At 37.4% G+C, this 27624-nt stretch overlaps 2 protein-coding genes and 1 long non-coding RNA gene across 9 annotated transcripts in view; 1 reads left to right on the forward strand and 2 right to left on the reverse strand.

The window, feature by feature from the left end:
- Positions 1-58: 58 nt before the first annotated feature.
- On the reverse strand, positions 59-1945 carry LOC122302192. The gene is made up of 4 exons (XR_006240395.1): positions 1767-1945; positions 1584-1633; positions 347-421; positions 59-171 (listed from the first exon to the last, which is right to left on the reverse strand). It is a non-coding gene; the product is annotated as an uncharacterized LOC122302192 (long non-coding RNA).
- Positions 1946-5286: 3341 nt separating this feature from the next.
- On the reverse strand, positions 5287-13369 carry LOC122302976 (DNA-directed RNA polymerase V subunit 5A-like). Of its 4 annotated transcripts, none has more exons than XM_043114475.1 (6): positions 12979-13355; positions 12480-12844; positions 8983-9140; positions 7532-7708; positions 6779-6892; positions 5287-5607 (listed from the first exon to the last, which is right to left on the reverse strand). In XM_043114475.1, exons 3-6 carry the CDS (start codon positions 9121-9123, stop codon positions 5470-5472), a joined length of 570 nt encoding a protein of 189 aa, XP_042970409.1. In that variant the 5' UTR covers positions 9124-9140; positions 12480-12844; positions 12979-13355; the 3' UTR covers positions 5287-5469. The 4 variants fall into 4 exon arrangements, with proteins under 4 accessions (XP_042970409.1, XP_042970407.1, XP_042970408.1 ...); XM_043114473.1 differs by having other exon boundaries at positions 8983-10087; positions 12152-12844; positions 12979-13344; XM_043114474.1 differs by having other exon boundaries at positions 8983-10087; positions 12152-12857; positions 12979-13344.
- Positions 13370-15235: 1866 nt separating this feature from the next.
- LOC122302977 (transportin MOS14) overlaps positions 15236-27624 on the forward strand; it is a 41189-nt gene continuing 28800 nt past the window's right edge. Inside the window, exons 1-13 of one of the 4 annotated variants that reach the window (XM_043114477.1) lie at positions 15236-15723; positions 15844-16215; positions 16358-16456; positions 16647-16871; positions 16944-17063; positions 17298-17381; positions 17477-17536; positions 18614-18742; positions 19194-19255; positions 19821-19877; positions 23779-23902; positions 26684-26818; positions 27282-27362. In XM_043114477.1, the coding sequence (XP_042970411.1) occupies positions 15988-16215; positions 16358-16456; positions 16647-16871; positions 16944-17063; positions 17298-17381; positions 17477-17536; positions 18614-18742; positions 19194-19255; positions 19821-19877; positions 23779-23902; positions 26684-26818; positions 27282-27362 (1404 nt within the window). In that variant the 5' untranslated portion in view covers positions 15236-15723; positions 15844-15987. Of the gene's footprint in view, positions 16216-16357; positions 16457-16646; positions 16872-16943; positions 17064-17297; positions 17382-17476; positions 17537-18613; positions 18743-19193; positions 19256-19820; positions 19878-23778; positions 23903-26683; positions 26819-27281; positions 27363-27624 lie in introns of all 4 variants that reach the window. The other 3 variants (XM_043114479.1, XM_043114478.1, XM_043114476.1) reach the window with 3 other exon arrangements.

Below are 27624 nucleotides of genomic sequence, written 5' to 3' on the forward strand. Positions count from 1 at the left end.
TCTATAAAAATATGCTGGCTATCTAACAAATGATTTTTTTACCTGACTTGTCCAAGTTATTGGGTTCGCATCTGGAAGCGCTACAAATGGCGGTAACCATGCATGTGGAATTGGTGGATTACAACCATGCATATAGTTTGACAAATCGGGAAACAATTGGCTCTCTATCGCCTAAACATTGAAAACTAAAATGATTATGAAACAAAGATCAAGTGAACATATTGCATAATAGTATTTCCTCCAGGAGGCATTCATCGAAGTGAATAGAATGGTCTTGTGCCAACTACGGAACAAGACCACTCATGATAAGCCCAAGAACTGAATTTTAACGTTCCAAAATTATTACCTGGGTTAATGGATTTGTTGGATGCTCTGCGGTAGGAGGTGTACTAGAAGATGCATGCTCCTTCCCTTTCTCCATCTAAAGAATATTGATGAACATTAAAATTAGTCTTATACAAAATTTATAAAATGCTCCTGCCCTTTCAAATGCTACTATCTTATTAATAATAATAATCATATATATTCAAAAATTATAAAAAAGAAAAGGTTTAAAAATGCGAAATCATTATATTTCGCATAAATATAATGTGCAACTTTTGTGTAAACAAAAAAAGAAACTGGCAATTGAAAACTCACATGGGTAAAAAACTCATGAAGTTGATGTATAATTAGACTGAGAAAATCTAGCCAATGATCAAGCAACTTGCAGCATTTACATTCTTCAGCTATTTTGCAGTAGTTAGAATAGAATGTATTTTGGCTATAGCCTTGAGAATAGTATGAGATGCATTGACTTAACCCTAATTTGGTATGTATCTAACCTGAAACATTTAAAGAAGTACTCTTCAATATCATAACGTTAATGAGAAAAATTGGATTTCATGAAACGACAAAAGTCATCAGCCGTATGCATTATGAGATGTATAAAATGTGTGAACCATTCCATAGACATACAAATAGTATTATATTCCATGGCTAAAAGAGGTCCATGCACTTTTCATAGCTAGTCTCTCAGTCTCACATTGCACGGTTGTTAGATAATTATTCGTACCCACATTAAAATCACCAGAAAATATAACTACATATAATTACACACGGTTGTTAGATAATTAATGAAACAAACTAACCATATGGCCAGACCTCAGACTATTTTTCCTACATCATAGCAACACTACTCTGTTTAAGCTACCATTTCACTAATAGTTTTTAAATGATTGCATGGGTAACTAAGGCAGCTGCTTTTCACCATGTTCTCTGAACTGCAATTATTTCCAGGCTTTAACTACAATTTCTAATATTAGAAATGCATATGCATGTACCTTCTACCTAAACCTATTTGTTCTTCATTTTTTTCGGTGCCCAACACTCACATATCATATATTTCAACTATTTTGCAGAAAAATTTATGGGAAATTTTTGTTTCTCTTTCGAAAATAAATAACACTTTCTCATGTAAAATAAAACACCATCTCGTTATGCAACAGAAAAAAAATACATCAAGGTTACCTGCTTGTTCTAAATAATATCACGAAAACTAAAAATGGAAAAAGCTTGTACTTTTCGAGAAGACGATGGTTTACATTTGAAATCGGAATGCTGGCTGGGATTCAGTTGCTGAGACCAAAATGTACTGTAATGATAGAAAATATAGCAAAACAGAGACTAATGAGATGAAAATACAGAAACTGGGAGATAAAAATACAGAATGAAAAGCTGAGTTGGTCGTCGGAGTGAAAATGATGGAGGAGATCAGTGGAACTCACCGAGGAGGAGGCTGTCGGAGAGGAACCGGTCGCAGAGGAGGCCGGTCGCAATCCTCGTCGACACTGTATGGAGCTGAAGCAATCTTCCGAAGCACGTTTCGTGCTTTCTAAACATTTCCCTCCTTTTGCCTGTTTTTGTTTTTTTTTTTTTTTTTTTTTTTCACTGCCACGTCACCATTGGTGCGCTATCCGCTCCGCTGCGCGCTTGCATGTAGAAGAACGCAAAAATGAAACTGCACGTTTCAGGTTATTTTGTTTTGTCTGGACCGGGAAGAGATTTTTTTTTTCCTGACTGGGTTGCTTAAAGACTCCTCCGCCATCGAAATCTCCTCCCACACTCACTCTCGCTAAAGACTGTGACGCTCAAAGACTCCTCCCCCTACCAGATATACAAGATTCGCATGCTTTGTCTATAAGGGAAAATAATCTCTGAGGAGGGACCAAAAAGTTTGAGTGAAGGGATGAAGTAGTCAAACGGGAAAAAGCTGCGATCCAAACTTGAAAATTATGTAACTTTTACTAGCCATTGGCAATCACCATTGGAGAGACTTTTGTTTCTTCATTTCCCTGAGTCACTGTTGTTGAATTTCTTATCGGACTGGGTAGTGTTACCCACAAAATAATGAGGCAAGGGATTTGCACAGCAACTTGTAGAGGAAAAAAGAAGGTGGCAGTAGCCCACCCATTTGAAGATGAACGCACAGAGAAAGAGGAACACTGTGCGATTGAGCTGGGCTGGTTGGAGTACAATGGCGATGGAACAAAGGGTGGTGCGGCGATAGCAAATTAGTGTGGCAGAAGACAGAGAGATAGAGAGTGAGATTTTAGAGCGAGAGACTGAGAGAGTTAACGAGAGAGCAGACCGAGAGAAGAGAAAAAAGACTGTTGAAGTGCTAACTTCAGGATGATAATGTGCGACGGCGAAAGGTGCTTCGAGGCTGGCTACGCTCGGAGTGAGGGAGATGTTGCAGAAAAAAAGTGGGTGGTGGATGCTTTGTTTCGGGAAGCTAAAAACAAAGGCTTAGGGTGCTATACAATGAGTAGGTAGTGATGAAACAAACCGTATTGCTTGAGGGTATAAGAGCTGCGAGATGAAAGCTGAGCATTTGTTAAGGTTGATTCCTTCGTGGCTGATCTGGGTTCTCAGTAACAATGGAAGAAAGGCTCATGTGAAGGGGGATTTGTGGTGGCAGATGTTAAGACCCACGGAATGTTTGGCTTGGCTTTGGAAATTTAGAGCACGTTCATGCTTGGTGATGGAGGTTTTACATCCAATTGCTGCGGCGTTGTCACTTGGTTGCGGAACTGAGAGTGAGGGATGCTTCAAGGTGAGACCATTGAGACGTGCGCTGAACATTTCTAAAAGAAAAAAAATAGACGAAAGAATAATATCTGATAAAATATTAAAAGGAAAAATATAGTTACAAATATAATTGTGTATTAATTTATACACTAATATGATGTAATTGGTTAAAAAGTAGATTTTATTAAAAACAGTGTTAATTTAAATTTTAAGTATGAATAAATCAGTATTGGTACACAGATTAGTGTGCGACTATATTTGTATATAGTCAAATTCATACTAAAATGACAATTGGTACGTGGGTTGGTGCGCAACCTGCTTGTCCCTAGTAGAACTGTTTAAAATTTTCATCTCACTCATTTCCCATAATTTGAACAAAAGAGAAGTACAAAAAATTATTTTCTTGTCGAGTTATAGAAAAGGATTACACCTCATTAATTCACCATAGCTAGCGTTGGCATATACTTTGTCTATACTTCTTGTTGTGCTAAGAGTTTTGAACCTCGTATGATGGTCACTGGTACTTATAGTACTACTTTGGCTAAATTATTATTTTTTCCTTTAAGCAAGTATATTATAGGTAATATAACGGTTACAGGATATGATAGTTAGTGGGTTGGGAGGCCTCAACATTCATCCCAAAATAACAAATACAATACAGCAAAAAGAAAAAGAAAAAGAAAAAAATAGAGATCTAAGACTAATGACTTGACCCCTACCCATGTCCTGCAAGGGGACGCCGCTTGAAACAATTTTAAAACATATTGAAAATGATTTGATTAGGTTGCAACTAAATGTCACAGCAAAGGGGCCTGTGCTGCATTATGCTGATCTAAACTGGTTGTTTGAGCCTTCTACTACCTCTTTCCAACAATCCTTAGTTAGGAAAAGTAAGAACATAGGAGAGTAGCAAACTTGAGAAGTACCAAATCGTTGGAAGAAGATCGCTTGCGACAATAGTGGCGGTGGGAGACACGCACCACACTAGATGAGAAGGAAAATGTCAGATCTAAGAGATCTGAGGTCGTTGGCCTTGGGGAAGTCGCATGTGGCGGCTGGAGACACCCCTCGGTACAGAGGCGTGTGGATCTCATGCGCTAGCTAGGCTATGCGTGTAGCTCACGTGCCACTCCGATTGACTTTTCTGCTACTGTAGCTTAGAAAATCGACGGCAAGAGAGGCCTTTGGTGGGGCGTGAGGCAGTCTTTGAGTTCCGGAAAGTAGAAGATTGACACTCCTCTTTATTATAGACTGAAAACTACGAAAAAAAAATAGAAATTAAAATGGACAGCTACTAGACAAACCAGAGAGTAGAAGGAGGGAGGAAGGTGTAGAGGCTCCAACCCCCCTTTGGAGTTAAGCGACTGGATGCTTGGGTTTTGGTGGGAGAGAGGGAAGGCTCTAGAGAGTACTTTGGCAAACTGAATTCAAATCATGATATATCTGTTGATATTGTTTTTTATGCATCCAATATTTAATACCAATTCCGAATGGCCAGTCAAATAAATTTCTATTATATAGATATATGACCTTTTGTTTTTAAAGTATTTCCGTTGACGCTAATATTCTATTTAATTTTTAATAAAAATATCTCATCTCATATAAACTGTGTAACTAATCAAAGTCTTAAATTTCAATTTAATCCCATTGTATTTTCTTCCGAAAGGAGAAAACCAGAATAGTTCACTATCATTTTGGATGTAGACATGAACCAACGGCTGCAACAACTCCCATTTTTGGAGTAGAATGATTTTCTGTATAGACTTGAGGCATAAACATGCGCAGAAAAAAAAAAAAAAATCTTTTCATTTTTCTTCAATTTATTATGCCTAGCCTTTTAACTAGAACAATGTCATATACTTCACAAGTATCCCACTCTGCTATTGTGACACGTTTCGGCAACTTGAATAATCTCTCATTTTTTCTGAAAAATAATCACGAATTGACCAGCATTGACACCTCATAACAGTATCTATAACAGTGAGATACGTAGAATTTTCCTTCTATGGCTGTGTATGGGATTCTTGTATGCAACATTTTTCCCCTTGAAAGGCTGAATCAACGATCATAGTCAACCGATCATAGTCAACCAAAGTTTTCATAAAGGACACATCACTACAAAAGTCCACGATCATATATGGTACCCCAAAGTGTCAACAAAAGCACTCATCAAATGATGCATCAAAAACGTTCAACTTCCACAGGATGACTAAAAAGTAGGCATCACCAACCGCAATGATAAATAAAATGCAACTAGGCGTTGTTTAGATTGGGAGGTAGTTTCACCTCATCTCAACTCATCTCATTTCATCACATTATTACAACTTTCTAAACAACATATAATAAATAATTCAACTTTTTTAAATCTTAAAATAATAATAACAATATTTTATTTAACTTTTATCTAAAATTATCTGATCTCATCCCATATCCCAATCCCTCAGTGATTTCACCACCACCATAGGTCACTTTCACCACCTGCCCCTTCTCAAGTCCGTAGTATCTCGCAATCGCATCCTTTCGTAAAATTCGAGGAAGCTGATGAAAGAAAAGCAAAACTGAAGTGAAAGACAGATTTAGATGAACAAAACATTATCAACAAAGCATCACCTTAATCACTAGGCAGCCTTGGCTACAAGGACTGTCATTATTTAGCAAAGCATTTACTGCAACGATTCAGAAGAAAATTAGCACCTATATTAACTGAATTGGCTCACCAACAACATTCAAAACCTGAAGACATAAGGTGAACCCCTTATCTTACACTTCATCATTACCATTGGAAGAAGCACAAGCAGAATTAGGGGACTGTAGCATCAGTATTTTGTCAGACTTGGAAGAAAGCTCAATGTTATCGCTTTTATCTCAAAACTGAGAAAAACCTTTTGGTAGAGTTAACAGGAACTAATTAATTACAGGCAAATTTTACATGAAAAAGAAGAGAACTAATATTAAAAGTAGCATTTTATATATTTTCCCTGTGGGGTGTCAGGCCAGTAGCATTTTTAACCTACTTCATCTCATTTGTTGTGACTTGCCATATAGCAACACTATCTGTCCTATCATCTATGCTTACCAAAAAGTGAAAACAAGTGAAAACATCTACGTACCAATCACTATGTACTTCTGCACCACGAGCCATAATACCACATTGCACGTGAAATATGCACTGCAGTTCAGTTTCATTATATGCTAAATTGTTGTTCTTGCTTGATCAAATTTCATTATAATAAACAATCTCATAATATTCAATTTGAAAAGAATAATGCCATCATTGTCTTGAGCTCCAAAAAAATTAATACAGTCATGATGACCACACTTCTTAATGTACACTTCTTGCTCTTATTTTCTCCTCGCTTACCCACTCAAGAACCAGAAAAATTTATAGACACACTGAACCCTATTATCCATTTATGGGAAGAGGCGCGTGTTATATTTTTATAGGTAGAAAGAGACATGAGTTATATTACATTATGAATCACGGCTTAGTTGAGTGGTATCCTCAAGAAGAAGCATTAAATGACATATTAGCACTTTCATTATTAAGAAGATATTTTTCACATTATAAACACAAGAAAAAATCATAATCTGACACTAATTTGAACCATTACCAAATCAGACAAGATCTGTATCCTGACATATCTCCTTCATAGCTTTTCTCTATTTTTATCAATATATACGTATATATGAAAACAAATATATAACTGACCTGCTTCTCTTCTATATTGTACTTTTTCAAGAGCCTCCGTTTCTCTTGGTCAGTCAGTATTCGATGCTTTGGCTTTAACACATGCTTCGTAATGTTCACAAGCAAGTCAGTAATCTGACAACAAAACAGAAATGGTGAGATTATTGGGGCATGACATGGGAACAAATGACACATTCACTGATTCCCATCTACGTACAGTTTCTGGAAAATGATAATTCTTCATGTTCAAAGACCAGTGAAGAGGTTTCATACAAGTTATAAGATTCAAAGTGTGCACCCACATGCACCCATCAGCTCTTCCAACTTTAAAGGTACTTTCATTGTGGAAGAAGGATGAAAATGAATACAGACAATTAACATTATTATCCAGCATGCATGCAAAGCCTAATAATGCAGGTTCTTTACGTTAAACATAAAAAAAGATATATAATAGGTTCTTATGCATAAAAGAGGCACATCCATAAGAGGACAATCTGATTTTCTGACTTGAGGTGCCCCAAAGTAAGTTAGGAAATCTAAGTTGCTTCGAAGAATAGAAAAACCCATTCACGACAAATTATCCATCTCCGTAGTTAAAAGCACCAAAGTCATATGAGTCTTTAGAGCAGACTAGTCTGCATGGATAAAAGCGTTCTTCCACATTAAGTGTTTATAACCTAAAGTTTCTGCAACCAAACAATGGTAAAAGCACAAGTGGAATGAGACACTGGGTAGAATATGACCTGGAAAATATTAAACTTAACTTTTACTAACCTGAAATATGTCAGCTTTAAATGGGAAAAGATCCACTGCTTTCATCGCTTGGGATGTTACATGGTTTTGCACTATTAATAGAAATCCACTTAAAGTGTCTTTGTTTACAATTTGGGATGCAATGCTGCGGATCACATTTACTTTTACGACACCAGGTCCACAAAAAATTACTAAAATCTGCAAATAAAAAAGAAATATAAAAATAAGAACAAAAAATATTTGTGTTCTGCATAACATCAAATATCGAAATCAGGTTAATATAAAAATTAAGCAATGCTTGCTTACTGCAAGGAAATAAATAACACAACCCCTCCTATCTCCACCTTTGTTTTCTGACACTAGAGCACGTCAATATCACATTACAGTTCAATTAAAGTTTTCATGTCAAGTCAAACTAACATCACATATTTTCATCAAACACCAATATTCATGCCAAAATAAAAAGGAGAAAAATGAAAAGAAAATAAACCACGGCACACTATAAAAGGCTTAAACAGTTTATTGTTTTGGGATTTGAAAATTTTGAACTGTTTATTGTATTTTATTTGAAAGTTTGGAAAAGTTGTAATGATTAGATGAGATGAGTTGAGATGATTTCTGAAAACAAATGAGGCCTTAATGTTTCTGGCAATATTTAAAGTAGCTGTATAACCATCATGCCATCATACCATCAATGAGAAACAAAATGAACGAATGCTAACTAAGAATTTGTGTTGAGGGGAAAAAAAAAAAACCAAAAAACAAAAACAACCAATAGCAACAGAGGGCATATGATGCAGGTTGGCAAGAACGGTGATATTTTTTTTTCCTTTTGGTCCAGCGACCGATTTGTCAACCATTAAAGCCTAGAATGGAGAGGGCTACCATACCCCACCCCCAAAAAATCGTAAAGAGGTGATACTGTTGAAATTAGTTTTCAGAAAGATACAAGGTAGCACACATTACTCTCAAAATGAGAGGAAAAGATTGGTATGATCAGAGAAAGTACAGGCCTATATGATAGTGGATCAGAATAACCATAACACCTGACCTCAACCCTCGAGAAGTACAAGAACTAGTAGTTGAGACTTGCTCAGTGTGTGTTTTCAATACCTTTTGTAGCTTAATTTCACCCACAAACTCTCACAATTAAGACCTAATGTACATTCAGTTTTAAGTTCACCTAATGAAGATTAAATACCTATAAAGAAACTAAACAATCAGAAACGCAAATACGTAAAGCTAAATTTTCTGTATTTCGCACCCAAGAAAACAAGAGTACCTTAATTGAACGAAATCAACCACCACTAGAACTGTATCAACAGTCCAAGCACGTTTCCAAATCAAGACACAAGAAACAAAGGATTTAAACTTTTCTTTTTTTTGCCTTTCCTTCAATAATTTCTCCGGAACAAACTGAAGAGGAAGCTTCCAAGGAAAAATAAAAACAAGACAAAACCATAAATCCGTACCCTTTTCAAAGGGTCAGAGCGAAACGTCATGGAGATTCGGAGGCGCTCAAGGTCTGGGTTTTGGCCCTGAATGGCCCGGAAGCCTTGTAGAGAGAGCTCGATTTCAGAGTTGGGCATGGCATAGCCTCTGTCCCTGAGCATCTCCAGCACAGTTCTGCCTGCCAGATAGTATCTCCAGCACAGTTCATCAAAAACAACTTAACTGTATAACCAACCAACCAGGATGAAAAAAAGGTTGCTACAAGTAAAGTCAGGGTCAATATTATAGAAAACTAGAAGTGGGAGTACTTCACTCGCTTTCAAGAATGTCCCAAAAAGACAAATAAATCAAAAGAAGTGACATTCACTAATGGGTCATATTTTGTAGGAAAACTCTTCTTGCAAGCCATTTGCGAACCGGAAGGCGCACCAATGCTGACATGTCAAATGAAACGACGCGTTTCAAGACATTGAGAAAGTGATTTTGTGCGACAGAAGCGGGAAGACGATTTCATCTTCATCAAACAGCTGCGTCTGGAGCGGGAAGAGAAAAACTCAAAATCTCCTCTCCATTGAAATCTCCACTCCCTCTCGGTGAGCCACGATGCCATTGTGAACAACCTCCGTAACCAACAGCGTCCGCAGCCCACGCAACATCAGTGGCCACGTCAAGCACAACCAAAGGGAAGCAAGACCCCAACCCACGGTAAAGCCACCCAACGCCGCCCAGCATCGTCGTGCCCAATCCCATATTTTTCTCTGTTTTTGCTCCTTGAAAACAGAGTAACCCATTTGTTTTTCCCCCGTAGCTCCCCATGTCGAGCACTGCAAAACAAGATGACGTCGCCAGCTGCAAGACACGGCCACCAAGTTTGCCAACGTTAAGGAGCTAAGACTTGACGTTGGAGAGCTCAGACTCGACCTTGTGCCTGTACTCCTTGGTGCGCTTCACGTTCCAATCATTCCCTTTGGCTTCCTCCTTCAGCTCTATTGAGGGATAGGATCCTCCAAGAGGCTCTGCAAGCTCCTACCACGTTCTTGTACCTGACGGAGAGTAGGTTCCGCTGATCTTCCACGCTAAGTTCCACATCAAGATTTGCCACTTTCTTCATTGCATCCACCATTTCTGCCAAATTTGAAAGGTGTACTAGATTGAAAAATACGGCAAAAAATGCATGGGAAAAAAAAGAAGAAGAAAAAAACCAAACCCAAGAAGCCACACATTGACACAGATTGTTCAGTAAATCAAACAAATTTCTGTTGAAGTATCATACTAGCTCGAGCCAAGGACTTTTTCATTTCCAAGCAACCACGGATAAAATACATTATGTCCAAAAGAGAATACTTGGTATGAAAGACTTTAACTTTTTATTTTTTATACCGTACTGATTTTCTCAGTGTCCAAACAGAGAACTATGGTTTACCGGGTAAAAAAATAGAAGAAGAAGAGAGAGGGAGCTATTAGAGAGATAGAGAGAGGGTGCTTGGCTTGTTTAGCAAGCTTAACGATGTATACAAAGTTCTCTTTTTCTTTGGCGAAAGCCATGGCCGATCTCTCTCTGTGGATGTGTATGTCCGAAAGTCTCAAGAGTAGAGATGGGTGCCAAGATGTGCAGTGTTGTTTTAGTTTTTTAATGAAAAAAGCTGCTGCCATGTCATTTTCGTGCCCAGATTGGTCCGCAAAATGCCTGTACCTAGACGGACTCTATTTTGTAATAAAAAAAAAAATGGAAAAGTCTGAATGCATGAGGGACGAATTGCGCACCAAACTGCTGACGTGGATTAATAAATAAAACGGGGCGTTTTATGTTAAGCGGGAAAAGCAAAAGCAAATATCTTCTTGGGATTCCTTCTGACAGATTTCGTAATTAAAGTGAAATTCTTTCATTATCTTTTGCCCTCCCCCGTTCATCCTTCCCCTTCGTTCAGCTTTTCCCTCCCCCTATATGAAACTCTTCTCATCTATCAATCTCTCTCCTGTATGATGCTGTAACTTCGCAGCTTAATCTTGACTGAAAATGGTTATATTTCTTCTACTGGTTGGCGTAGATTTGTAGAGATGGCACTTGAGAAACCTGTCAAAAAAATATGAAAAATGCTGTGTGTAACCGCCCTGGGGAACTCTTGGGGAATCGGCACTCAAGTGGATAAAAAACTCATCTTTTCATTTGACTATTTCCTCTCAACCTCTTCCTTCTTTTCCTTCTCGTGTAACTTTATTCCCATTCCCATGAAAGCCACTTCTCACGAAGCCAACCCCTGCTAGAAATTTCCAAATGAGTTTTGTAACCTTGGAGCAAAGTAAACTGATCCACTAAAGTAAAAGCCCCACAAGGCCAAGCAGTAGGAATAATCTAATGGAAGTAATTCTTCTAGAAAGCAGGCTTTTCACTCCCTCGAATTCATGGAATTGCATAAAAGAAAGACAAAATTGCTTTCAATGCTGGAAGAGGTACTTATATGTGTATTGCAGATCTTGTTATACTCCATTAAGAATCCTTTCTTTTTGCCATTTTCTTGGCGGATTTTCATTCATTCCTTAAAAATTGGAAATAAAACAAAAGAAATATCTGTTTTTCTTGAAGTTAGTATCAAATGAAGTTCTAACTTTTCTTGGTGGATGATGGATTGGGGTCTCTAAGACTTGATTCTTAAACTTATTAAGCGACTGCGGGCCCTTTCATTAATGGCCACACCATGACAATTCTGGCTCTTCCCTCATAAATACACCTTCAGCCAGCAATGACTCATTGGTCAAGGAAATGAGAAAATAATTTTATGCATATAATTGTATTGGACACTCTGCAGTGGAAATGAGTTTGGACGTTTTCCTTCTTAGATGGTGATCTTCCTGAAATGGGTTCCATCTGATGTATTCTTCCCAAATTTCACTCGAAAAATGAAAAATGAAAAATGGATTCACATCACGGTATGAGCAAAACTGTCTTGGACCTGATCTTTAGAGTCTGAAGATCAGAGAACCTAAGCAAGTAGGTGAACAGCTCCAGCAGATTATTGTCTGTGACCATATACAAGGCGATCTTGCCCGCGTCGTTCTACAAAGCCAGTAGATCGGAGAGTGCGGACCCATCGGATGATTTACCTCCCATAAGCTTATCAAAAAGCTATTTGAGAGAGTCGATCTTATAAGAGAGAAGCACTAAAGTTCCCAAGTTTTTCATTGACTTACGGAAAAATGGTGGAGAAGATTCACCGAAAAATGTACGTGCGTGGTCGGGGAAGCTCTCGCAGGAACTACGTGCGGGACGAATGAAAAGATGAAAGCTTCTGAAGGAAGCCACTTTTCCATTTCCCTCTTTTTCTTGTTTTCCGTCCTCCTTTTCTTTTTTCTTTATTTTAAGTTGTCACGTCATCTTTCGTCTGCATATTGGTGCGCCGTGTGCTTGCATATAGAAGTACTCAAAAAAAATTGCATTAATTATCATAAAAGCAAATGCAAGTTAATTCCTAGATGAACAAGAAAACACGAGTTATTCCTAAGGGGACAGAAACTGTACGTAGTACTCCACGAATCCTTCTAGGCTAACAAAGCCGGGGTTTGGTTCGAAATACTACTTGAACTGGTCGATCTGTGAGGTGGGGAGGCCGGAGAGCCGCTTCTCAGAAAGCTACCGCTTCTATTCGCAGAGAGTAAAAAGCAGGAACCCTTGGAATTGGATAGCTTCTTCGAAATATTGAGCCTACGGCTGGACGAAGAAGCCATAGGAGGGCGTGATTATCTGTGACTCTTGCTCTCCCCTAATCCCACATAGCTTTTGCAAGACTTCAACTTCTTGTTGTAAGGGTGCTCGACCTTGACAAGATCCTCCATGCATTTCACGTTTGATAGCGAAGCAAATGACCTCGACTTCACTTCGTAATGCTTTGAAAGCCCCCTCATACAAACCCAACATGACATAAGATTCAGGAAAAAAGCTTCAAGACAGAACAGAAAACAGAAAACATGCAACCTTATATGACCCAATTAACTTGAAAGATTTAATGCAGGGCTCTTACTTGATGGGAAGTTGCTGAAGGAGCGAAGACAAGTCATTCAAAGACCCAGTTTCAAGCTGATCCGAAGAAGATGACTCAAAATGATGATGATATCTTGAGCTCCCTGCTCAGGTATGTTCATTTCGTGCTTGCTCTGTTGCTTGATGATAGCACTTAGCAGAACAATCCATCCACGAAAAGGAAACGGTAATGTGATTTTCTCCAAAACATAAACATAATTGGTAAAGAGAGTTTAGCCGGAAGATAAGACTATAAATATAGCCATGATATTTTCGATAATTTCTAACAAACGAAATAAAAAAAAAGATTCGGCATTATCCACTATCCAGTCAGTGCTTTTCTGTGTCCCCTCGCCTACACACTGGAAAGTGGGACTTTCAGTTGCCATATTGCCAATCGCAGCCAAACGAGTTGAGCGCGTGATCTCACCTTCATTTATCATAGGGCTTCTTTGAACGAGGATTGGATTGGGTTGTGCAACAAACATGAACAAATGAGCGTGGGAGTTGAGGGTGTCAAGACTCAAGGCATAAGCGCTTTTGGATAAGGACGCAGTCCAACTCCATCAATGTAAGTTGTATGCAAACCTCTGACAAAATCCAGGCAAATTGTTTGCTTTTCGCTCACACTTCGCGCCTGAACGCCCATTGCCTCCGCACCCACGGTTTTGTTTTCGGGGCATTCTTGTGGGAACGGAGTTTCTTCGTTCCTTCATTGTTTAATCAGTATTTATTACAAAACAAAACATGTCGAGTTGATAAGTTGTCAATACTCATTGTCAGGAAAAAATGACGTAATTACCAACAAATAATAAAACATAATTCAAAACTTTTGAAATATTAATCAATATTTACAGGCATAAAATTTATAAATCTTAAATATTTTTTTTAAAATAGATAAATATAAGTTTTTATTAATTTTTTTTTTAACAATATGTCTCATCCTTTTTTAAAGAGATAGTGTTACATATATTTATAATTTTATTTACAATTTTAAGTATAAGATCTATTTTATTAATTTTTTTAAACGTAAATTGTTTTATTTTAAATTTTATAATGTTCAACATTTATTATCATGCAAATAAAAATAAAAATAAAAATGTACAAAATTTACACATTTTAAAACTTTATCAATAACTAGGTGGGAGTAACGTGCAAAGCACGTTTATCTAATTTTATGAAATGATTATTTGTAAAAAATAATATATATTTTATAAAAATTATTGATGTCACTTAATAATTTAAGGCATATTGGAGAAAATAAAAAAAATTAGTTCAAAGTATCATATAATCCAATACATGTTTATAACATCTATAATTTTAGCAAAGATGTATACGAAAAATTTAATAAAAGTCTAACACAAATGATAGTTCAAAATATGTGTCGTTTGATGTTTGTATTATAATTCATCAATTTATGTCATCCTGTAGACAATCAATAGAGACAACATTGAAATTCTTATTTTGCTGTTGGTTGAGTTGATCAGAGACAACATAAAGTTAAAACATAATCTTTTTATAAAATTTGTGGTATAATATTTTCTATATATAGCATATATATAAATCATAAAATATATTTTGAAATTGTTGGCCGAATTTACTCTTTCTTGATTAGCTCAAGGATCACGGCCTTTGTCACGTGCCTATTATAGCAAGCCCACGTATGGAATATGACTTAGCGGAAGTTACGTCCTACAACCATGGGGAAAAAAAATACTTTGATTAAACACACTTGTATTATATATTATATGAGATTTTTAAATTTGGAATACTCAGTAATCAGAGTTAATGAAACGTATAATACACGTATATTATATTTAGGGATTCACGTCTTATGCACCTAATACACGTGTATATGTTAAGGAGAAAGAGAAAAATATAATAACTAATCTTTAATTACTTATTATTATATAAACTATTAAGTATTATAATTATTGAGATTAATAAATCATATAACAACATTGAATGCTATCTCTCTCAATATTTATGTCTTCATTTTATGTGCCAAACCGTTAAAACAAACGGTGTTAACTTTAACGGAAAAACAAGAAAAACCGTTAAAACAAGATTTTCCGTTTCATACACACTTTTTATATATAGAAGATATTATGTTCATTACTCAATTTTAAAATAAAATTTAGGGTTAAAAATCATATATTCTTGCATGGCTATGGTCTTCGTTGTAATGTGTTTATTCAAGCTTTCGATGTAAAGTTACTTCACTGAGCAATTATTAAAAAAAATAAAAAATCTAAACAGGTGACGATGCTGCATATGAAGTGCGAGTGGGGAACTCCATATCTGAGCATGATTTCATTCTCTGTCTGCCTTGACTTTATGCTTGAGCAATTTGAAAACCCTAAAAGTAGATGAAATTCAATTAACTTCAAATGAAAAAGAAAGAGTTCAGAAGTGTTCCGTTCTGATCTGTAAGATTCGAATTCGGTACCGACGAAAAAATTAGTAAATTTTTTTTCGAATCAATTCAACGCCGTTATTTCGGCAGCGATCGCATTCTCCGACGACATATCGGCAGAGAGGGTACGTGCGTATAGGGGCGTCCGGCGAGTTTCGCTGGAAAGGGTTAAAACAGAATTTGGGTTTACCGTTTCTTTACACTCTCGGGTGGTTAGAGAGGGCTCGAATCCGATGACTTGTGGGCCATCTACCAAATAACCTAACGCGTCGGATCATGGGCTTTCTTAATTCTATCATTGGGTGTATTTCATATTTTAGGGATTTCAGGGTTTGAATCTCCTTTTATTTTTTATCTTTACTTTATTTTTTTTTAAATAAAAATAAAATTGTTGAATTTCGTGGGTTGGTTGAAGCAGTCACTCTCTGTTACCTTTGGTTGATTAACCAGACAAGACGGCCACACCACACCTAAGCTTCCCATTAGAGTAGTCTGTTGAGATGATCCTCCTTTGTCTCTTCCCTTTTGACGAGGAGGGTTTCGTATTACTCCGATACTGATAGAAACGAGAGAGACAGAGAGGGAGGGAGAGAGATGGAGTTGCAAATGAAGGTGGCAGAGGCGGTGCACGTCCTGAATCACGACAGCCAATCGGGCAACCGCGTGGCCGCGAATCAATGGCTGGTTCAGTTTCAGCAAAGCGACGCCGCTTGGGAGGTGGCCACCTCCATCCTGACTGCCTCCTCCCTCTTCTCCTCCTCCCACTCTTTTGTATCCGATTTCGAGGTCGAGTTTTTCGCCGCCCAGATTCTCAAACGCAAGGTTTCCTTTTCCACTCCCTAGCCATTACTTCAAATTTATCCTCTCTCACTCTCATTTAGTATCTTATTCGCCTTCCTCGTATCTGTGTCTGAAACGCGATACATATTCGCCATTTCTTGATATATATCCTATCGCATTGCAGATCCAAAAGGAAGGATATTATCTGCAATTAGGAGCTAAAGATGCTTTGCTTAATGCACTTCTTGTGGCTGCCAAAAGATTTAGCTCTGGCCCTCCTCAGGTGTTTTTCTTTTTCCCAGCCTAACGGTAGGACGCTCTAGGTGTTTATTGGCTGGAACTGATGATATATGCTGGCTATATTGTTGATTACCTGTAATTATGTGAGAATTTGATGCCATGTTGGTTCTTTGGTCCTGGGTTATAATCTGAATCTGTTTTTTTTTGATGAGTTTGTGTTATTTTAATGACAGCTTTTAACACAAATCTGTCTTGCACTCTCTGCGCTTATACTTCGTTCTGTTGAGAATGGGAAACCCATTGAGCAGCTCTTTTACAGCCTTCAGAATCTGCAGAGCCACGATGATGGTAATGTTGCTGTCTTGGAGATGCTTACGGTTCTTCCAGAAGAAGTTTTTGACAGCCAAAATGCTGATAACAAAATAAGTTCAGCCTGCCGAAGCCAGTATTGCCAAGAGGTTTACGAACTCCCTTCTCCTCATTTGCTTTTGGCCCTTCTCCGTGCTAGGCCTTAATTCTCTTTTACACAGCTTCTCTCGCGCACTCCGACAGTTCTTGAGTTCCTGCTACAGCAATCTGAGAAAAGTTTTGGGGCAGGTGCACAACTACATGAAAGCAACAGAAAAATTCTGCGCTGCTTACTGAGTTGGGTATGCTAATTGTTCAAACTATGCTAAGAGCTTGTGCTGATTAAACTGCTTAAGTATGTTTTTTCCTGCAATCTAATAAGGAAACGAGCACTGGCTTGTGCTTCAGTAGTCTTAACTTTTGGAATTGTTTTCATTTTATATTATATTATTGTTTTTACTGAAAATGCAAGTGCATTATGTTGAGCTTTTCTTTCATATATGGTATTCTTTTAATATCAACCTCCTGGCACTCAGATTCGAGCAGGGTGCTTTTCAGAGATTCCCCCAGGCTCATTGCCAGCACATCCGCTTCTTAATTTTGTATTTAGTTCTCTGCAGGTAATCTTTCTAACTACACTGGCGGTTGAAATAGGTAGAGTATTAATATTTATAGTTGTCGCAGCTGTAATTAATATCTACACCGTTGGTTATAGGTTTTATCTTCATTTGATCTGGCCATTGAAGTTCTCATCGAACTTGTTAGCCGACATGAGGTATGTCCTACCTTTTCATGTGAACACTGCAATCATTTTCCTAGTGTATGTATTGTAGTAGGGTTGCTCATGGGGTGAGCTGGGCCTGCACCATGTGCTTAAGTGAAAACTGCTGACCTAATCGGTTCTTGGGCCCTATTTTTTTAGCCCAAGCATGGTCAAAGAGAGCTTCTTGTGGTCTTGGTTTCTGTCCAGCCTGAATGGTTTAAGAGTTTGTAGCTCAAATGGTCAAAGGTTGAATTATAGTCATCCAAGGTCAAGGGTTCAAATCACATCAAAGGTAAATAGATGAAAAATTAATATTAGAATCAAGAATCGGGGATATACTGGAATGTACTTGGCCAATGATCATGAAACTCAAGCCAGGCCTGAAATCTTATTAGGAAAGGCAAACAGCCTTACAATTTTGGGCTAAAACATATGGCCTGGGCTTTTAGAATCTCAGTTTGCACTAGCCGAGTGGCCTAGCCAATGGCTACCCTATTGGATGGGATATGAGTTGCCCCTGCTGTATGATATGCACTCCTGGCTCAATAGAATTGAATAACAAAGTTTGTTTGATCCATAAGATGCCCCAATTCAGTCCCTTGTAGTTTCGTTTCTTTCATGTGTGTATTAAAACCTAAGCTGACTCCACTCCACTAGATGCTGAAATGGTGCGTTGTGCGAGAGAACTGGTGAATTCTTATGATTATATGTCATATTGGTGGCTAAGTTACCTATTTCTGTCTTTAGTTTCTGGTTCCTAGAATGTATTTAGGTGTTCTTTTGTATACTTCCTGTGTACACAGGCTTCACCTACTTCATTCGTATCAATAAAACTTTCATTTTACTTATATAAAAAAGAAGTTACGTATTTTATTTTCTAATAAATATTGACGTTGTGCCAGATCCTTTGGAATCCATAACTAAACTATTGGCATACCCAATTTGAGTTAAATCTTTTTAACCTAATGTTTTTGAAGCAAAATTGAAATTAATGTTGGGACCGTCATGCTAAGATTAAACTATTTTCAAAGTTTGTATTGCCTTTGGCTTGAATATCTTATATACTCTCAGCTATGCTTTCCTTTGTAGGGGCTGCCCCAAGCTTTGTTATGCAGAGTACACTTTCTTAAAGAAGTGCTCCTTCTACCAGCTCTTAGTAAGGGAGATGAGAAAGTTATTGGTGGTCTTGCATGCTTGTTGTCAGAAATTGGGCAGGCCGTACGTACTGACTACTCCTTCCATTTCAAAATAGATAATGATTTCCCCTTTTGGATTGTTTCAAAATATGCAAAACTTCCCCTTTTGGAAGTTTTACTTATTCAGTTTATTATATTATTCTTACATTTTTTCCCAGAATCATATGAGATTCCTATCACACGCAGGTGTCATGCCACTTCTAATACAAAGTAGATGACATTTTAGGAAGCTGGAAGCTGTCTTTATTTTTACATTTTCATTAATAATTGTAAAAATATATTTTGAGATGGAGATAGCATTGGTTTTTTAGTTGTAAATTATAATTGACTTAACACGTGTGAGCAGTTCTAACTTGTCTACATTATTACTGTTAATTACAGTGACATACTTAACAGAATTTGATGTGTATAATCACTACTTGATATATCTTTCTCCTTCTCATTAACTTTTTTGGCTTGTGAATGTTCACTAGGCACCATCTCTGATTGTAGAAGCAAGTGCTGAAGCAATTGCTCTGGCAGATGCACTTTTGAGGTAATAGGTCAATCCAGTGGTGTTTTCTTTGAGATTTTGACATGCGAGAAACTATGAGTATAAAAAGTTCTCTTGATAATTAACCAATTATTCAGATACATATACGCTGTGCTCCTGGGTGTGCCTAATGTGCTGACAGCTCTATGCTTGAGGGTTATTTATAAGTTAATTTATATGGAATTAAGATTGATAATAATTAAGCATGAGAAAAAAATCCTTTAAAATGGATGGACAAGTTTAGGAAATTGTTTGGTTATAAAGTGCTTGCTTATTTTTTATTTTTATATAAGTACAGTGTTTGTTTGGATCTATATCCACACGTCTTCTATTTTTATGATGTATTTGCTTTGGGGTCAGTCTACATACAGTCCCCATTTGGGGATTGCTCGTGCAAGCCCATGCAATTATGTTTAAAAAAATTTAAAATTACAATAATATTCTTTTTAAAATGATATTTTTTTTCCCTTTTTAGCCTCATTTATCAATGGGACTGCACACGTAGTCCTCCACTCAGGACTGCAAATAGAATTTTTCGATGTGTCTAATCTGTTCGATATATTGGCAGCTGTGTGGCATTTCCAAGTGAAGACTGGGAGATTGCAGACTCAACTTTGCAATTCTGGTACTACTGTCATTGATTTAGTTATTGTTTTTTTGGTGTATTGTTTCCACGATAAAGTTGAGTTTAACTTTGAAATAATTGGAGGTCTCATTGCATTTTTTTTTTATAATTGATTAAGCACTTCATTTTATTTTGATTTATTCATTTTATACTATTTTTTGAATTTAGTAAAAAGATGCTACTGCTGATTGTAGTTTGGAGGATTCTGCATTTTGGACTTCCATAAAGAGCTTCTCTGTCTCTCATCAGGGGTCGAATTTGGTTTTGTATCTTTTGGTCACCTTGTGCAGATTGTAGATGCATTTATTATATCATGAGTCTTCCCTTACCTGGAACCTGTGTGTTAGTTTTGGAGGCTTAGATTAGGCAACAGCCCGTGAACCTATTTTGTGGAAGTTTTCGGCCCAATTTTTGGGTGTATATTTTAAGTTTACTCTTGTATATGTCTCGTATACTTGGGGCTTTTGCCTATTCTTTTGATCAATAAAATCTTGCTTACCGATAAAAACAAAGTCTGCTATTTTTCTGTCTTTTTGTATCAAAGTGCAATAGATAATTTTAAAGTTCTATGTCCTTGGTAAACTCAAGTCATATATTCGCTTATTGTGCTTTTCTTGTGAGATATGATATAGATGAATGAAATATTAATTGACTGTTGTGTGTGATGCGATTGTGATATTGACGCAGCCATGGAATAAGGTTCAAGATGCTGCCTTTAGAATATATATATATATATATATTGTTTTGGCAAGTTAGAACTTTTCATGTTATGGCACCAACATGCAAAGTCTAATAGAAGCACGAGTTTTGTGGTTTTAAAGACCTTAGCAAAGTATTTTAGATTTACAATATTTTTTCCTATTGTGTAATAGTCAATTTTGAAACGGGGCAAATCTGTTGATCTCTTAAGAATCTTTTTTTTATTTTTTTTTGATACGCAAGAAGTAAATTATATTGATATGAATGAAATAGGCATAGCTCATGTACACAGGAAGTATACAGAAGAACACCTAAATACATTCTAAATTAAAGGCAAAAAGTCATGAACATTGTTTCCATCAAGTACAATGGCTGAAAACCGAAGCGTTAAAGTGTGCATAAAAAAGTTCTGAAATTCTGCCATATTGCGTTCCCTATCTTCAAAGCATTGCTCATTTCTTTCCAACCAAGTACACCACATGGGATCATCTTCCACACTTTTGCCACTTGAGGACAGCCTTGAATTTCCTTCCAGCAGGCCAATAAATCCACTACTCTCAATGGCATCACCCAGGCAACGTGACCCTTTTCAAAATCTTGTTCCATAGCCCCCTTGTCACCTCACAATGCAAGAGTAGATGATCCACGGATTCTCCCTGCTTTTTACACAAATACACCAATCCATCACGGTGAGTCCCATTTTTCTTAGATTGTCCGTGTCAAAATCTTCCCAAGTGCAGCAGTCCATACAAAGAAAGCTACCTTGGAAGGCACACGAGACCTCCAAATCCTCTTCCAAGGGAATGAAACATGGTCTTGTGCTGTCAAGATCTTGTAGTATCCTCTAACTGTCATTTCTTGCTACCATTGGCCCTTTACTATATCGTATCCTCTTGCGGCGTGGTGTTCCCCAAGGAGTATGGTAACCTGAAAAATTCTGATACAATGTGCAATTCCCAGTCGTGAATGTCCCTGTTGAAGAGAACATTCCATTGGTAAGAGCCATGGGAAAAAACCCGCGTCTCTGCCACTGAAGCCTCACGGTTAGTTGCAATACGATACAAAGCTTGAAATGCCCTGTGAAGAGCGCAATCACCACACCAAACATCATGCCAAAACCTGACTCGGGTCCCCTCACCCACAAACCAGATTTGATCCTTGAAACTCTGCCATCCCTTCCGAATAAATTTCCAAAGACCCACACCATTCCCCCATTCACTACATTAGAACACCCCCCGACACTTCCATATCTAGCATTAATAATCTCATTCCATAGCGAGTCTTCCTCTAAATGATACCTCCATAACCATTTTCCCAACAAAGCTTTATTGAAAGTCCTCAAATTGCAAACACCCAAGCCCCCATAAGGTATTGGGGAACAAACTTTGCTCCAATTAACAAGGTGAAATTTTGTTTCCTCCCCTGTTCCTCCCCACAAGAAAGTTCGATATAATTTTTCAATCCTATTCGCCATCCCTGTAGGCAATGGAAATAGAGAGAGAAAATAGGTGGGAAGATTAGTTAAAGTACTCTTAATCAAAGTGAGTCTCCCCCCTTTCGATAAATACAACTGTTTCTAGCCTGTAAGCCTTTTCTCTACTTTTTACACATCCCCGTCCCAAATAGCTTGAGCCTTAAAAGTCGCCCCCAAAGGAAGTCCCAAATAGTTCATAGGCAAAGAAGACACTTTGCAATCCAGGAGGCATGCCAAGCTAGTGATATTAGGCACCACACCCACTGCCACCATCTCGGATTTTTCAAGGTTCACCTTAAGCCCCGACACTGTTTTAAAACATAATAGCATTGCACTCAACACTTGAATTTGCCCATGATCCACTTTGCAGAAGAGGAGAGTGTCATATGCAAATAAGAGGTGTGAAAGCGAAATAGATCCATTAGTGCCATTACCGACCGAGAAACCAGACATGAACCCTCCTCCAACAGCCGCCTTTACCAACCGCCCAAGTGCTTCCATAACAATAACAAAGAGAAGCGGAGACAGAAGGTGGCCTTGTCTCAAACCGCGTGAGCTGTTAAAAAAACCAGCTGGAGTACCATTTACTGACACCGAAAAGCATGCGGTAGAGACACGATCTCTTAAGAATAGGTATTTTGGTAATAGGTGGGGTCTCGTATTAGATTCCACTCTATTACTGGACTATACTCCACTTGTTAAAAAACATAGAGTGGAGTCTAGTATTGTTGAAATTTCTAGTGTGTTGATTCTATTTTCTTGAGACCTAGTTTCTCTTTTATTGGGTTCTATTTAGTCTTTTATTTAGTAGTTAAAATCAGAGTTGTAACCGTGAAAAGTTAGGAGACAATGAATCTATATCAATATGCTTCATTGCACTCAAAGAACTTAGACTAAGGCATTGTTTGCATACTGAGATATTCTCTGATATTTTCAAAATTTCTCATAAGCTCCTTCCCAAACATCACTCAAACACAAAACACTTTTTTAATTTCAAATTTTCAACTTTTGCATCTAATCATTACCTAATCATTATCTAAACACAAAATCCAATACAAATTTCCCAAACTTTCAAACAAAACATAAAAAACAACATAACTTTTTTTTATTTTTTTATTTTCAATAGTTAACAACACAACTTTTTTCTAGTTTCAAAACATCTTAATTCAAACCATTTCACTACTATTTGCATAATTCTAAGATATTCAAGTGTCCAAATGAGCGCGTAGTGTAATATTGAGTGGCATGAGTTTTCAGGTAAGAGTGCTTATAATGCTGTCTTTTTTCTCTCGCTCTCTTCTTCGGTGCTCTGCTACTTTTCACTGTTCAAAAAGTAGTTTCTCTCTCCCTCCTTCCCACCCCAAAAATAAGCGTATCATTTATGTTATTCCAAAACATGCACCTTTTTAAATGTACACACTTCTATTTATGTGTGTGTAACCCAAGATGATGGTCAGTTTTATCTGAAGCTCTTGTGCCCTATATTTGCAGATATAAGTTCGCTATGTTAACAGTTGCTTGATGTGCATTTAAGTTGTTCCCCTCCCTATTTTTTTTTTTTTTTAAATTTCTGGTTGAGTCGTTAATTATAAATAAATTACAGTTCCCTATAGACATATTTGATTTGAAGCTTCTTGTTTTTTGTTATGTGAATTATGTGAAAAAGCTTCTCTTGTTTCTTGCTGCAAATTTAAAGCATGATAACTGACTAGAAGTTTTCTTTCCCAGGTCTAGTTTTGCAAGCTATATTCTTGGCCTTGAAGAAGATGGTGCAAAAAATAGGAAACACGTGGAAGACATGTTTTTTTCTGTATTTTCAGCTTTGCTTGATGCGCTTTTATTGCGTGCACAGGTTTACCCTTGTCTATTTCCCTTGTATTGTAATTGTACGTTAATGATTTTGTGTTGTATGATTTTTTTTTGATAAGTAAAAGAAGATATATTAGAACAAGAAAAGGGCAAGGCCCGAGTACACAGGGGGTATACAAGGAGCCTTGCTAAAGGCTAAGAGCTGCGAAGGGCAGCATAAAGTTCAGTAAAAGAAGTGCCATTTAGTACAATAGAGGAAGCCCACAAAACTAAAGTATGGTAAAAGAAATCCCTAAGGCCTTCCGGTGAACGCTCCTTATCCTCGAAACAGTGACTATTCCTTTCGTTCCAGGTGCACCACATTAGGCAAAGAGGCACCATTTTCCAAATATCTGCAACCTGCCCTTTGCCCCGGACTCCTCTCCAACAAGCCAACAGATCAATCACCTTTCGAGGCATTACCCATGCCAAGCCCAGTCTTGCGAATATGTCATCCCATAAAACTGTAACTACTTCGTAGTGAAGGAGTAGATGATCCGCTGTCTCACCGTTATGTTTGCACATATAGCACCAATTCGTTAGGTAGAGGCCACGGCTTCTCAGTTTATCAATAGTCAAAATACTCTCATGAGATGCTAGCCATACGAAGAATGCCACTTTTAAGGGGGCCTTAGTCTTCCAAATACACTTCCAGGGGAAAGCAGTGTAGGGGTGTGCCGAGAGTGCCTTGTTAAAGGAATGTACTGAGAAACGCTTATTTCCTGTGAGTGACCAAAGCATGTGATCTTCACCATCAGCACGTAAATTCGACGCTTGTAGTGCACTGTAAAAATCAGTAAAGTCTCCCAATTCCCAGTCTTGTGCATCTCGGGTGAATCTGACTGACCAATGAGTGAAGGTTGAGTTGTTGTCCAAATTGTCAGCAACTGTGGCCTCTTTATCAGACGCGATTTTGTATAGGGATGGAAAAGTGAGCTTCAAAGCAAGCTCGCCGCACCAAGTGTCATGCCAGAAGCTAACTTGGTTGCCCCTTCCTACCACCATTCTACAGTTAACAAAAAAGGCTTCCCAACCGTTGCGTATGAACTTCCACAAACCTACTCCATAGGCCCCTCTTACTGCGTTGGAACACCAACCTCCCCGCAGGCTTCCATATTTGCTGTCGATAACTTCCCTCCAGAGAGCGTTTTGTTCCCTGTGGTATCTCCACAGCCATTTACCGAGAAGAGCCTTGTTGAGAATTCTCAAACTGCGGAGCCCCAAACCTCCATTAGCCAAGGGTGTGCATACTTTTTCCCATTTGATCAAGTGGAATTTTTTGACGTCCTCTGAGCTACCCCATAGGAAGTCGCGAAAGATCTTCTCCAATTTGTGCGCCACACTTGCAGGCAAGGGGAATAGGGAGAGAAAATATGTGGGGAGATTAGATAGAGTGCTCTTAATAAGAGTGACTCTGCCCCCTTTGGATAGGTAGAGTCGCTTCCAACCCGCAAGTTTACGTTCAATTTTCTCGACCACCCCATCCCACATAGTCTTGGATTTATAAGAGGCCCCCAGAGGGAGACCAAGATATTTCATGGGCAAGGATGACACCTTGCAGCCCAGAAGGTCCGCCAAAGCACTTAGATTATCAACCTCTCCAACTTGTACCATTTCTGATTTTGCAAGATTGACCTTGAGTCCCGAGACGGCTTCGAAACAAAGCAAAATGGCCCTTAGGGAGCGAATCTGATCCGGAACTGGCTGGTTGCTTTAAGTCCTCCTATTTTGGTAGGTGACCAAATGGATGTTGCTTTCTGTTGGTTTATGCATCTTGATACTATGATGTGAAGTATGCCTGGTTGATTTCAGGCATCCTCATTACATCTTTAAATTTTTTTTTTATAAGTACGGAGATATTTTATTAATATTTTTTTTGATAGGTAATAGAGAGCTTTATTAAGATAAAGATGGGCATAGCCCAGGTACACTGGAGGTATACATGAGCATACACCTATTTAGGAACTAGAGACACAAGCAAGAAAATCATGGAAGCTTAGGCCATTAAAGTCTAAAGCCATGGCCCACAGAAATAAAGTCTTCCATAAGAAACTCCGAAACTCTTCTGAGGAACGTTCATGATCCTCGAAAAGTCTCTCATTTCTTTCATTCCAAATACACCAAAAAATACAAATTGGAGCCATCCTCCACAAAGATGCAATTTGCGGAGGAAGTATACAAGAGATTACATCTTGTTAGGAACTAGAAACAAATACAAGGAAATCATGAAAGTTGAGACCATTTAACTCTATAATCATAGCCCACATAATTAAAGTCTTCTGGATGTACATGTGTGGTCCCTTTTAGTGGTTGAAGTTTAGTGTTGTAGCATTCAAGTGTGAATTTTTGGAAGAAATTGATTTTTTTGAATCGATTTATGATATCCTAAATAAAAATTTGTTAAATATTTTCTTTTATTCATTTGACTTTTATCTACCTCTTGCACTATAAATTATCATTAATTACAATTTTATCTTAATAGTACTGATGATAAATAGACCGTGATGCTCAAAATTTAAGTCCTTTTGGCTCTGACAAGGACTAGCTCTTCTGCTTTTTCAGTGAACTATTGCAATATTTTCGATAGTTTGTTTTAATATGTTTAATGTGCTAGAAGTTTAACTAGTTGTCAGAGATGATTTATCTATTTCACATGTTCACAGTGCGTCTGTTTGTTGAACTTTATGGTCTGTGCGTGCACTGTAATTTTTTATTTCTTTGCTATGTCAGTTTGGTCAGTAATAAGCACAGATATATGATATGAATAACATCTTCTCTTTAACAGGTGGATGAATCTACGTTTGATGATGACAGAGGAAATCCTGATCTGCCTGATGGCCTTGTTCATTTTAGGATGAATCTTGTTGAACTTTTGGTTGATATTTGTCAGCTTTTAAGATCAGCTACATTTATACAGAAGGTACTTTTTTTCCTTATGGAAAGGTATTTGTTTATATCTTCTTTTTAATTACATAAGGTACATTTAGGGCTAGTTTGGACACTCAGGTATTCTCAGATATTTCTTTCCCAAACATTACTCAATCACAAAACATTTTTCAATTTCAAATTTTCAACTTTTTCATCTAATCATTATCCAAACACAAAACCCAATACAACTTTTCCAAACTTCCAAACAAAACACAAAAAACAAAACAAAAATAATATTCAAACAAAATTTTAACTTTATAATATTTTATTCAACTTTTTCTCTATCCTTTCCTAAAACCCAATAAAATATCTTAACTCAAACCTTTTCACAACTATTCACAGATATTATGAGATATTCAATTGTCCAAATGAGCGCTTAGTGTTTACTTCCGGTTTCAAGTTCCTTTTTGACAAATTTCTGATGTTTGTAATTTTTACTTTAAATGTCATTGTAGCTTTTCATTGGTGGTTGGGCCTCAACAAATGTACCAATACCTTGGACGGAGGTGGAGAGCAAATTATTTGCTCTTAACGTGGTAAGGAACAACTTGGTTGATTTTTATTTTGGGGTGCTGTTATTAGTTTTAGTTACATGATGTTCTAGGTTATTGTTTGCTTTATGGATCCTTTTTCTTAATTCTTTGCACGTTTATATTTATATATTATACATATCAATATGTTGTTACTGATAAAAAAAATTATCTGATATGTTGTTTCCATCTGTAACAGGTTTGATCCATTTTGTGTTTTAAAATTTGAAATGAGATATGTTTTGCCTCCATTAATGATATTGAACTT

This window comes from Carya illinoinensis, chromosome 3 (assembly GCF_018687715.1).
Source record: "Carya illinoinensis cultivar Pawnee chromosome 3, C.illinoinensisPawnee_v1, whole genome shotgun sequence".
Taxonomy (NCBI): domain Eukaryota; kingdom Viridiplantae; phylum Streptophyta; class Magnoliopsida; order Fagales; family Juglandaceae; genus Carya; species Carya illinoinensis.

Excerpts from the sequence above, each read along its gene's own strand:
- LOC122302976 (XM_043114471.1), bottom strand. The coding sequence starts at position 13,015 with ATGACTTGTCTTCGCTCCTTCAGCAACTTCCCATCAA. Across the intron at positions 9,141-12,978 it reads CTTCAGCAACTTCCCATCAA|GCAGAACTGTGCTGGAGATG; the intron begins GTAAGAGCCCTG and ends ACTATCTGGCAG. Across the intron at positions 6,893-7,531 it reads TTAAAGCTGACATATTTCAG|ATTACTGACTTGCTTGTGAA; the intron begins GTTAGTAAAAGT and ends TTTTGTTGTCAG.